Genomic DNA, 11,882 nt, shown 5'->3' on the forward strand with positions numbered 1-11,882 from the left:
TCACCCTAAAAAAAAAAAAAAAATTAAAAAAATCCCCCAAATAAGAGGGGAAAAACGCACATTCACACAAACCCCAACATTTCACGTCAGCTGTACACACCTCGTCAGTGATAAGAAAGCGAGCATTATTAACACGCTGTTTACATGTCCAGTGGACTCACCCAGATGGAAGTTGTTACCAGCTCAGCATATTCCCTGGATGTATTCAGACTGTTAGTGGCTGTTCTCCTGAAACACAGCGACGTTAGAACAACGTGTTTTTTCTCCACCCCATCGGTGCGAGCTGGAGACTATCGGTGCTACAGCTACATCATCGCTCAGTCACCGGTCAGCTCACCCTCCTGCAGCTTTCGTTGTGCTTCCTGACACAAGGTCGCGGGGTGTGTTTTTTTTTTTTTTTTTTTCTCCGGCAGGGGCTGGCTGGTGATGCGTGGGGAATTCCTAGCAGTCACATTTTCCTGGGAAATAACTGGCCCGTCATCAAAAGTTTGGCAGCAAAGTGAGCAAAATCCGCAGGAGTCTGGACAGGTTGTTGTTGTTGTTGTTGTTGTTTTTAGAGTTGATGAAGTAAAAAAGCGTTGCGAAGAAAGTTGTTAAGTGTCCTCATCGTGTCCCGTTTCTCACAAACGTACGTCGTAATCAACACGTACAATATTCCTCCTCCATCAAAGTGTGATTCACGTGCGTAATCCGCACATCAATGAACAGCTGGAGTAAAATAGCGAACCGTTAAACAAACTGACTTTTAGTCCCCCCCCCCCCCAAAAAAAAAAAAAAACACAAAACAAAACAAAAACAAAAGCTATACGCAGTCACAGGTGTGACTTTACAGGCAATTAACTGCTTTAAACACGATTTACCAAAGTTGGAGATTGGTTTGAGTCGAGCTTGTGCTCCTGCGCTGAGTCAAGACTTCGACAGGCGGTAGCACAGAGAGATATAAGTGAAAATGGGCATCTTCCGGGAATGTCCAAACCCTTGTGAGATGAGAGCAATTGACGATAACTCCTCCGCGGGCGGGGTCTGCTCCAGATTCCCTGGAAATGATGAGCGCATGTTGTCATAGTTTGTATCAAATAACACGTAAAACAATCGCGAGAAATAGAAATGTTTATGTTTTTGTTTTTTTTTTGTTTTTTTTTGGTGTGTACAAATTTGACATTTTCTCACCCCGTATTATAATATTTCGGTTGTCGGGGCAAAACAAGGAGTTCCCATACCGGGAGTCGAACCCGGGCCGCCTGGGTGAAAACCAGGAATCCTAACCGCTAGACCATATGGGACAATCGAAGAATACATCACAAACAATTATTTTGTAGTTTTACTCTCGCCGATGAATGCGCTATGTTTACTTCGTGGACGTCGTATGTGAGACTACTCTAAAAGCTCAAAAAAGCTGTTGTTATCATAATATTTACACGTTTAATTTCAGGCGACTATGTTAAGTTTGCTACTCGCTGCTATATTGGGTGTTGTGGCGTGTAATTTACAACAGTTGGGAGCCGAGTACCATCTAGTGGTCTGTCACGGGTACTGCACAGCGAGGCCCAAAAAAAATACCTTGCTTTACTAACAGACGGTGGTGGCACCTGACGTAATGAATCGACTATATATCGAATTCATCGATAAATCGTCAAAGATAAGAACGACAATGAAGAAAAACAGAAGAGTAAAACCTTAAAAAAAACATACGAATCATTACCTCGTTCCCAACACACTAAACATGGGTGCAAACATATGACGTAATTTTCTTTGGAATGGTTCAAGTGTGGCGACGGGGTTGTCGAGATAGTTAAAAAAAAGATAGTCCGGCAGTATTTACAAAAAGGCGAAATTGGTTTCCACAATTAAAATGTATAAGTGACAACGCCGCTTTCAGTCATACTATTAGTCTGTGTTTGTGTGGCTCTAGAGTTTTACCAATTTAGAGGCAATCGATGTTATTACCCGCTTTTTTTTTTTTTTTAGTGATTGGTAGCGCCCTCGGTCTCAGAGAGGCAGCCAAATATTTGACAAACTAGCACCAAATCGTTGGCTAGCCTGCTAGGAGTTGAAATAATATACCGACTTTAAAAAAAAAAATTGTATTTACTTACATTTGAGCCCCACACGCGTTGGCAAGGATTTAGGTTCTCGCGTAAACAGGATGTCAACTCCGGCAAGACGACGTTTAATGAGAGATTTTAAACGGTAAGGGAAAGGAAAACAACAAGAGAAATAGCTTAACGTTAGCAACCTGAGGCTAGCTTGTTAGCGGTAGCCTTAAACGTGAATCTAAACTACCAAACCGTCACAACAATAATAACACAAATAAGACATATAAACTCTTGCTTATTACAGTTTTGTTTTATTTATTTTTGGTCCGGGATGGGCCTCACTGCCGCCGATCGCGGGTTGTATTAAACAAGCTAATAACGGAAATTGTTGATGTTTACTGGGCAGGGTCGCTGCCAGCCACCGTTGAGCAAGGCAGCCGGGAGTCGTGACGTTAAAGATCGCGTAACTTAACTCTCTTTTAAAATTCAATCGCACGGCGATTTGTCATCACAAGAAACGGAATCGCTTTTCTCCCGAGAGCCTTTTTTCAGCGAAACGGTGTCCGGCTGCGGTCACGTGATTTCGAGGTCATGGGGTTGTTTCTCGCTGGACATAATAGTTGGAGCCGGATGAAACGTTCAGACAGATGTGCACCACTGGTCGCGGCATGCTCCTTGCAGGTGATGCATCACCTGAAGCCTGAGGATCAGCAGCCATCTGCCGTGCAGTCACGAAAAAAACCAAAAAAAAAACCAACCCTGCAGACTCTCTGAGCACAGTCGAGCCTCAAACACACACACACGTCTCGACAAAGTGTGTTTCTAAACAGTGATGATGGTCCAAATCCCGGTTGGCTCGGTCCTCTTGATTTACTTAACTTAAACTAATAAAAGCTGCGCGGTCGTGTTATTATGACCGAGCATTGTTCCCGTCCACTCCAGGTATAACAGATGTGTGTTTAACCACCTGACAGTGTTACTACAGTGTGATCAATGACATTATATTACAAAAGCAAAACATCTAGATTAATATAACGTCTGTAATATATATATATATATATATATATATATATACCACCCAGCGGAGAGTCCTGGCGAAGTGTTTGCTGTTGGAAAATATACAAACTCTCGGCCTTCCCTCAGCGTATCCCATCCCAGGCTCAGAGATACAACTTACCCAAGCCGTCTACATCATCAGCTTCATTACCACTTTGATATTTTTTTTTATTAACTACGACTACCAGCGGCATAATGCGGCATGTCTAGCAGAAATGACTTTACTTCATGTGTTACTCTCTTTTGTAAAATCACTGCTTTTTTTTGTGTGTGTGTGTGTGTGTGTGACACCTCCATGTTTGTCGCGCTCTCCCCTCCAGGCTGCAAGAGGATCCTCCTGCAGGAGTTAGCGGGGCCCCATCAGAAAACAATATCATGGTATGGAACGCTGTCATTTTTGGGTAAGTTGTCTTTTTTTTTTTTTTTTTATAACTGCAACCGATAGTATACATATTAGTAATCGGGGATAAAGCTGTAGTTTGTGTGCTGGCTTGATTGTTATTTTGAAGGATATGAACATTTCGTGATTTACAACCTGTTATTTTAACCTCTCTTTTAGACCGGAGGGAACGCCTTTTGAAGATGGTAAGTCTTCTTTTCAGCTCTGCACATTCAACTTCTTTATCTCCTGACCCTGCTGCCGCATTGGGTTTTGGGAGTTGCATTATGTTGATTTGAATGGTTAGTAGTAGATTTTAGATTGTGTCTTTGAAAGTGCATCAAAAATGAGATTTTGTTTTGCCAGGAAACTACAACTACTGATCGGATCTCATGTCTCTCTAGTTTGTTTTAACCAGCGCACTGGATTTTGCCAAATTTTCCTAAAAACAAGAATGGTGCGGGTTATTCAAGAAGTCAAACCTTTAACTTGAAGTTAGCTCCCTTGCGGTCGTCTTCAGCAGCTGTGAACAAAGACAGAATTGTTACACTTGTTGACTTTTAGAGGCAGCATTTCACCGCTGTTTCTAATATATACGTTGTTATCACCCCCCCCAAAAAAAAAAAACTAACATGCATTTTAAATAATAATATGCCATTAATTCTTACTTTCAGGAACCTTCAAACTTACCATTGAATTCACAGAGGAATATCCTAATAAACCTCCAACAGTGCGATTTGTCTCCAAAATGTTTCATCCAAACGGTTTGTACAATTTCAATTACAGAAATTAAAACTTGCTCCATCCCAGGAAACTGATCAAAGGTCTAAAAAGCTTTTATTATATGAATGCTCTTTTGCAGTATATGCAGATGGAAGCATATGCTTAGATATACTTCAGAATCGTTGGAGTCCAACCTATGATGTCTCTTCAATCTTAACTTCAATACAGGTGATCTAACACTCTTTAATACAAATGAACACATACTGTGCCAATGTTTTAAGTTAAAAAAATATTATTATTTTTACGCACTTTATACGGGTAATGACTGTCCAGCGCTAAAGGGACTCTGTTATGTCATCCAACTTTATTAGAAACTTAACCCACTGACATTCTCTGCCGTATATTTAAAGTCTTTACTGGATGAGCCAAACCCAAACAGTCCAGCCAACAGCCAAGCAGCCCAGCTCTACCAGGAAAACAAACGGGAGTACGAGAAGAGGGTTTCAGCTATTGTTGAACAGAGTTGGCGTGACTGTTGACCCCTGTTATCGTTGGGAGTATGAACAGTGTCCAGCCCAGAATCAAGAAACCACCGATCAAGAAAACAACTGATCTCACAGAAATAAAATGACACATCTTAAAGTCCTTCCGTATATTTGTCCCCGAACCGTCGCTAAGTTTGTATGCTGTTGTGTTGTGGCATTCACTCCTGCCGAATGCTATTGTTGGGCAATAGTATGTTTGTTAAAAGTTAATGTACCTTGTTATATCTGGGTTACTTGCTACATGTCCCAACTTTTTTCTTCTTTTAAAAAAAAAAATAAATAAATAAAAAAAGGGCAATTGCCAGTCTCTCAGTTGTCACTTTTCTACCTGTTACTTCATACATGACGTAAACAGGCTGGATGATACAGTGACAGTTAATTAGATGTGCTTGCTGTGTGGTTTGCTGTGTAGATACCGGCATCATATTTACAAAAAGCAAAGCTATTAATGGGTGTTTTTTTTCCCCCCTTCTGTTTCAGTGGGCTCACTCCCTTTGGTTTTGTTTTGTTTGTGCCTATTGAAAGCCTTTCAGAGGGATAGAAAATTAACCTGGCATGGACATCCATCCCTCAACTCAATAGATGCCTTTTGGGAGGGAGGGGTCATTTTTTTTCAGTTTTTCTTGTGAAGCCATGCCTTTGATTTAAAATATTAAAAAAAACATTCTCAACATTGGTAAACACATACGTCCTTCTTCAACACAGAAACAAGACATTTAGTACCTTTTTCCGGGCACTTCACTTGGTATCATAATGCTGACATTTAAAGGTTGTGCGAGAACATTTCTATGCTATTTTACAATCTTGCAAATCAGCTGTCATAAAATGCTGATAATACTGTATAAACAGGATGGTGTCTGTTTTCAGAGGATAAAACTTTGCACTGGTAACCCATGTAACAAACTGTACATTTTCTTGTAAATAAAAATAAATATACATCAAGTCATCTGTCATCTTTTTAGCTCACAGTATGAAAAATAACCATCTGAATTAAGGCTGTTTGATGGTCGTCAGTTTTAATTTATTCAGTTATTACAGCTGTGAAAACAGGCAGACACGTTAACTGTACTCACATAAACCAACACATCTGACATTGAACAGAAATCACAGCTTACAGTTTCTCTATGGAGCTTTTCTGGTCACGGATGGCGCTCATACTTGTGGAACGATCTCCTGTTGTCGAAAGAGAAAATAACACTGCAGGTATTGCCGAGTACAGATTTATCACTACGGTGGAATGAACAACTAGCTACAGTCCGATGTTAATGCCGCTCTAATCCTGGTCTGTTACGAGTCAACTGTCAACAATGTTCACAAACAAGCAGTGAAAAGCTGCATATTCTGCCAGGTTCCTTCAATAGTCACAAAAGAAAGTGGATTTTGGTGACAAAAACCGCAGTCTTTTTCTCTTTTTCTTTTTTTTAATTGAAATAACTGGAGCATCATCAGGACATGATACCACAAAGCAATGACCACAAGTTCAGACATGTGGAATGTCAGGAAACAACAAAAGTCAAATGAAATTCCTCGTCCTAAAGCTAAAGTACATTTCGTGGCGAAGGAATGCAGAAACCACAAGTGATACCTGAAAGATCCTCATTTATTTGTGTGTTGTCAATTAGTCACACACACAAGTATAAACACAGCAGGTACACTTGAGTGTGATTTGCTTTGATGTCCAAGCCGATGAGAGTTTGTCCGTTTTTCTCTGCATGCAAATTAGTGCGACGCCTGAGGTTTCACAAGCTCGTATCGTCCCACCTGTCCTTCCTGTAAAAGTTGACCAATGAGCTGGTCTTTGTGCACTTTGCGACTGACGACGAGAAACCGTTGCCGTCCCTGTCCGTACGACTTGCTCCGCAGGCCGTACTTCTGCGATATCTGGTGGATCTGCTTGCGCTCGTCGTTGGTGAGGTCGGTGGAGAAGCGAAGGTCGTCCTGCCGATCTGAACTGGCGTAGTTACGAATGATGCCCTCGATGTCGCGCTTGCTGAGCTGATTTCCAGCTTTATCCGTGTCCATGCCCAAACCTTCTCTGGAGAACTGCTCCTTCACTCGGATTGGCTCTGCGATGCCTTCCCCGTCTCGGCCCAGACCGCCTCCCTTCCAGCCCATCTTGCGGAGCAGCTGGTTTCCGATGTTGTCTTCTTTGATCTCCTGCTTCGTGGCCTCCTCGCCAGAGCGAGCCATGATCTGAGAGCGGGATATGGCGTCGCTGTGACCGTCCTTTCTTAGGTTGGATTTGACGACAGCCTGCGTCTGTCTCAAGGTGGCTAAAGCCTCGTCTGCCGCAATGTGCTTCACTATTTTCTTTGGCCCAATTCCTGCTGCGACATACTGCCCTTCTAAGTACACTTCACACCTCCAGCGATGATCGGGCAGGACCGTGAACTTGTAGTCAGCGGTCACTTTATTGAACTGAGCCGTGTCGTTGATGATGCAAATGGCGTTGTCGGAGTTTTCCAGGATAACCAGCTCACTCAGATGCTTCTTTTTGCCAACCTGCTGTCCAAAGCGTCCGCCACAGTCTGACTGACTATTTCCCCTCGAGTACTGTGATTGCTGCTGCTGCTGTTGCTGCTGCTGCTGCTGCTGCTGCTGCTGTCGTTGTGCCTGGTTCATTCGAAGTTTCCTCACCGCCTCTTCGGCTGCTGCATGCTTGGAGCTCTTTTTGGTGCCCGTCGCCTGCGCCACGAGCTCGTCCTGCAGGAAAACACTGCACAGCCATGCGCTGTTGTTGGGCATCAGGTCGAACTTGTAGTTTATCTTCATGCGATTGAAAGCTGCAGAGTTGTTCAGTATGCAGATGGCGTCGTGAGCGTTGTCCATAACCACAAACTCCGTCCAATGCTTGCGGTTGTCGGGCTCGTACTGGCCCTTCGAGCTGGGTGTCGGTTTGTCCTCCGGGTTACGCAGCGCAGGAAGAAACGCTGGCGTCGGGCTGTGCATCTGACACACGACCACGTCGTTGACTATCGAGTGTCTGAATTTACGCTGCACAACACGCACCTCCACTGGCTTCAGGAAAAGTTTCACAGCCTGCTCGGAGGCCCGGTCCCTCGCTCCATTTTTACTGCCGGAGTATCCGGTAGCAAGATAAACTGCCTGACATCTCAGTTCACAGGCGTAACCATCTGTCGGTACTTTCCTGTTCTTCGGTAGGTCAGCCTGAGGAATGTCTTTCAGGTTGACATAGATATACTCGGGGTTGGTCTTGCAGGCCTGGATGCTGCGGCTCAGCATGAAATTATAGTTTGGCGAGTCACTTCCCGTCATGTACATCGGGTCCCTAAAGGCTACGACCAACGCAGACGCTACGTTGGCAATCAGCCGCTGCTTCTCATCCAACGTTGACTGAGATATAGGAAGAGACTGCGACAGAGACTGAGACACATTCGGACTGCTCCTGCCCGGGCTGTTGTAGACTCTGCTGAAGGGCCTGCTTGATGATGGCCTGTCCTGATGGCTGAACCCCAAACCCTGACGTCCCGCCTCCCACCCTCCTGATCTGGTCACGCCCCCGTACCCATTGTATCTGTGGAGCTGAGAATGAGAGTCTGGATTTCGGGAGAAGGAGTGGGCCTCATACTTGGCCACGTAGTCCTGCTCCGTTTTTACCATGAAGTTTGAAGACGACCCACGGCCTCCGTAACCCAAGCCACTGGTGCTACCTGACGATATGTCCCTGTCTCTATCTCTGTCCCTGTGGGAGCCCCAAGAGTCGGAGGTGTACGCTGGCACTCTGTCAAAAGCCGGCCTCAGGGAGGAGGAGCCCTGCGCTCGGCTGGCGCTGCTGTACGAGGAGTGTTCCGAGTCCCACTGCCTCGCCCCGTACGACTCGGTCCTCCTGCGCTCCTTGTCGTTCTCCTTCTCATCGGCGCCAGTTCCTCCACTGCTCCCACCGCTGACAAAGTGCACGGGCTCAAATCGAGGTCTGGAACCAAATTTTGTCACAGGCATTTTCCTCATGGGCTCGTCTCCTGCAGTAACACGAGACAAGTACACGGAAAACAGAGGAATTAATTATAGCCTCAGAGCGTCACCACGGGGTTGATTTGATGGAAAAAAAAAAAAAAGCCATGAAACGGGTTTGAGAGGGTGAGTTCTCTCATTTCTTTTAGCAGCATGCTGTGGCAGGACTTCTTGGTCAAGTTTCCGAAGTAGGCAGGTCAGCGCCTGTAAAATTGGAGAATAATGCCTAAAAGCCTCTTTAACGACCTCCTCTTATGGAGGTTGCGGAGATAACGCGTTATATGTGTGGGGCTGTGCAGGTCTGAGCCCGTTAATAATCAGTGGTGCACCAGCTGAGATCCCCCCACCCCCCAACAAAATTTGTTATTTGCCTCTTAAAAACAAACATCTTCAGTAGGAATTATTAGGCATGAGGCTGAGAGCCAAAGCTGACAGTCAAATGAATGCCCTGTTGGTTTGGGGCTTTTCACAAGATTTGTTTGTGAACAACAAAGCCTTTATCTGTTAACTGTGGAGAGAGCTGCAAGCTTCACGTAACCGGAGACCCAGAAACACCGCTCAGAGTAACGTTACTTCTGCTACAACATGTGACACCAGTGACATGTATTCAACATCAACTCCTTTCTCAATTACTAAACTTTGCATATTATCTAAGTGGGTGTGTATCATATTGCTCACAATAATATTAATATAATTTCTAATGACAAAAAAAAAAAAAAAGACTTGTTATTACAGCTCAACAGTATGACACATCTTAATGTGCATAACTTAAGACACTGCAACAGCAGGCCTGGCTGAATTTATACAGAATCTGAATTTAACTTATTTTTTGTTGTTCACCGTCTAAAATACTTAAAGATCATTTTATATATATATATATATATTTTTTTTTTACTGAATATTTGAAGTCAAACTGTTTTGTTAATGATGTCGAATAAAACTGCAAAACTATTTTAAGTATTTGGTCAAGAATTTTGTTATTACAGAAAAATCCTGAAGTATTATGACACTAATTAAGGTCCATACTGCCCAACGCCTCTTATGTCTAAGAGTAGTTATACAAATATTTTCAGGCATATTCAGATACAGGAATATCACGGTAAAGCACAGATAACAACAACGAAAAGATATTTTACATTTCAAACAAATGTTACACGACCCAGTGTTTTTTACACGACCCAGTTCCTTTTAAGCCCCCCGACTTCTACTCCAGCGTGCTTTTTGAGAATGGTGTACATTAGTAAATTGTAAACTTGAATTTCAATTAATTCATTAAGGTTTCACAGCCCACGAAGAAGAAAAAACAAACAACTACTAACGCCAAAGAAAAGAGACATTTAGAGGGAAGATGATGGACACTCACTGCCATCAGATGATGTGGGTCTCTTTTTTGCTTCAGAAGTAGGACTTGGGTCAAAGGAGGGCATTTCGCCAAAGTCAGTCCCTTCTGCCATCACCAGCACCGTCCAAATCAAATCCAGGCCATACCTGGAGGCCGGAGGATGGGAAGTCACACGTTATTCATGGCACCGGGGGGAGGAGGGGGAGGAGAGATGTAAACAATAAACATCAGGACACGACGAGTTAAAACGCTTCACGCCCCCCCCCCCCCCCCCAAAAAAAAAAAAAAAAAAAAAAAACCTGCCAGCAGCAACAGCGTACTAAAATACAAGCTGCGCAAGTGGGAAGAACATTTTTTGTTGTTGTTGTTGTTGTTTTAATACGTTATATATGACGTGTTCATTGACGGCTGTGATGTGAGATAAAACAGCTGGATTTCATGCCATGACAAGAGTGACGCAGTAGGCCGACGGGGGTCCCCAACTCCTTTACAAATACGCCGTTGGTTGGGGTAAGTTAGCAGGCGTCGCATCCTCACCTGAAGGTGTAGCCTTTGTATCTCTGGTCCTTTCAGCTCAGCAGGAGACACCGCAGGTAGATTTCCTCTTTTTTTTTTTTTTTTTTTTAAATCAACCGGCCGCTGGTGGCTGCTTAGCATTTAGCCAGCTAAGCTGACTGTAGCCTGCAGCTAACAGAGCTCCACTTCAACAAAGCCTTGCTCATGTAGTTTTTTTTATATATATATATAGAATTATCAAATTCACCTGTGTCTTTTTTTCTTTTTTTTTTAGGGGACTTTCCGAGACGGGTACCTGAAAAACGCTGAGCAAAATCTACTGGGAGCTAAAGATACCCAGTCGGCTAGCAGGAAGCATCCATTTTCTGGTCTAGCTCTAATCATGGCGTCTGTCACACCGCACTGGCCCAGAATGCTTTGCGCCGGTCAGGCTGCGGTCAAAAGCATTTCGGGTAATGTGTCCATGTGTTCGCGTTTTAGGTTGTTGTAGTTTGTTGTTGTTTTGAGTGTATTTGTGTTATCTTTATTTCCGGGGCTGTGATGTTATTCGTCGATCATACAATACTCAATCATGAATATATATCATGAAAAATAAAATCATGAAAAAAAAAATGGAGCCTTCAGTCAGGATCTTTTAAATTGGTATAATTTAATAAAGTCAACAATGTAATCGTGCAATTTTCAACAGTTGTTCTGGATGAATCAAAAGTGCTATTGTCACAATTTCCGTCATGACGCCTTCCTGCAGAAGTTTCATAATAAAAGCCTCGTTGAGAAAGTAAGGTTTCTGTCTGCTGAAACAGGAGGGCTTTTAAATGAGTCGAGCTTGTATCATCAGTGTAAGGCAGTAACTTTAACTGGGCAAACAGCAGCGGATAAAAAAAAAAAAAAAACAGGCTTCGAGTATGTCAATATGACAACTTTGACCACTCTCTTCCGTTTTTATCGGCTCTCTTGCGTGACATTCGCTTTAGAAATGATTGGATATAAGCTCTTGTGTAAAAATGCAAATGATTTTCAACTGGATCAAGAGAACTGTGAACATCCTCACTTGGAGAAAGAAAATGGTGGCAGAACTCCACCTGTGATTATTTCTGTTTTTTTTTCTCTCTCTCTCTCTTTGTTTTACTGTATTTTGCTACTGGGGTCATTTCTTGTTTATTATTAGTAATGGAACCTATGTTAACACATCTTACAACTAAAATATGATCATATTACTTGAGATTCAGGATGTTACTCCAAGGGTCGCAGCAGATTTTAAATAAAACTGTCTGTTAAAAGCTGTAATGTGTGATGTCCATGCACTTTTACTT

The 11,882-nt window shown here is 43.1% G+C and overlaps 3 protein-coding genes and 1 non-coding gene across 9 annotated transcripts in view; 1 reads left to right on the top strand and 3 right to left on the bottom strand.

The window, feature by feature from the left end:
• The window catches only part of elf1 (E74-like ETS transcription factor 1), a 44,480-nt gene extending 40,512 nt beyond the window's left edge, over nucleotides 1-3,968 (bottom strand). For 3 of the 4 annotated variants that reach the window (XM_069694243.1, XM_069694242.1, XM_069694239.1), the window contains exon 1: nucleotides 162-768. The gene's annotated coding sequence lies outside the window, so the exon portion shown is untranslated. Of the gene's footprint in view, nucleotides 1-161; nucleotides 769-860; nucleotides 1,038-3,953 lie in introns of those variants that run through there. The other variant, XM_069694240.1, reaches the window with a different exon arrangement.
• Nucleotides 1,212-1,283, bottom strand: trnae-uuc (transfer RNA glutamic acid (anticodon UUC)). The gene has a single exon. It is a non-coding gene; the product is annotated as a tRNA-Glu (tRNA).
• Nucleotides 2,001-5,681, top strand: LOC138618505 (ubiquitin-conjugating enzyme E2 A). 2 transcript variants are annotated; one of them, XM_069694256.1, is made up of 6 exons: nucleotides 2,001-2,190; nucleotides 3,413-3,493; nucleotides 3,652-3,677; nucleotides 4,146-4,235; nucleotides 4,334-4,422; nucleotides 4,566-5,681. In XM_069694256.1, exons 1-6 carry the CDS (start codon nucleotides 2,147-2,149, stop codon nucleotides 4,731-4,733), a joined length of 498 nt encoding a protein of 165 aa, XP_069550357.1. In that variant the 5' UTR covers nucleotides 2,001-2,146; the 3' UTR covers nucleotides 4,734-5,681. The 2 variants fall into 2 exon arrangements, with proteins under 2 accessions (XP_069550357.1, XP_069550358.1); XM_069694257.1 differs by having other exon boundaries at nucleotides 4,605-5,681.
• nkrf (NFKB repressing factor) lies at nucleotides 3,550-10,963 on the bottom strand. 2 transcript variants are annotated; one of them, XR_011310733.1, is made up of 4 exons: nucleotides 10,591-10,963; nucleotides 10,075-10,199; nucleotides 5,855-8,719; nucleotides 3,550-3,994 (listed from the first exon to the last, which is right to left on the bottom strand). XR_011310733.1 is itself a non-coding variant. In XM_069694238.1 (3 exons), exons 2-3 carry the CDS (start codon nucleotides 10,163-10,165, stop codon nucleotides 6,459-6,461), a joined length of 2,352 nt encoding a protein of 783 aa, XP_069550339.1. In that variant the 5' UTR covers nucleotides 10,166-10,199; nucleotides 10,591-10,958; the 3' UTR covers nucleotides 5,739-6,458. The 2 variants fall into 2 exon arrangements, 1 of the variants encoding a protein (XP_069550339.1); XM_069694238.1 differs by lacking the exon at nucleotides 3,550-3,994 and having other exon boundaries at nucleotides 5,739-8,719; nucleotides 10,591-10,958.
• Between the last annotated feature and the right edge of the window lie 919 nt (nucleotides 10,964-11,882).

This window comes from Brachyistius frenatus, unplaced genomic scaffold (genome assembly GCF_029030835.1).
Source record: "Brachyistius frenatus isolate BFR_SWC_R1_liver_20210118 unplaced genomic scaffold, ASM2903083v1 Contig_17, whole genome shotgun sequence".
In the NCBI taxonomy this organism is placed as follows: domain Eukaryota; kingdom Metazoa; phylum Chordata; class Actinopteri; family Embiotocidae; genus Brachyistius; species Brachyistius frenatus.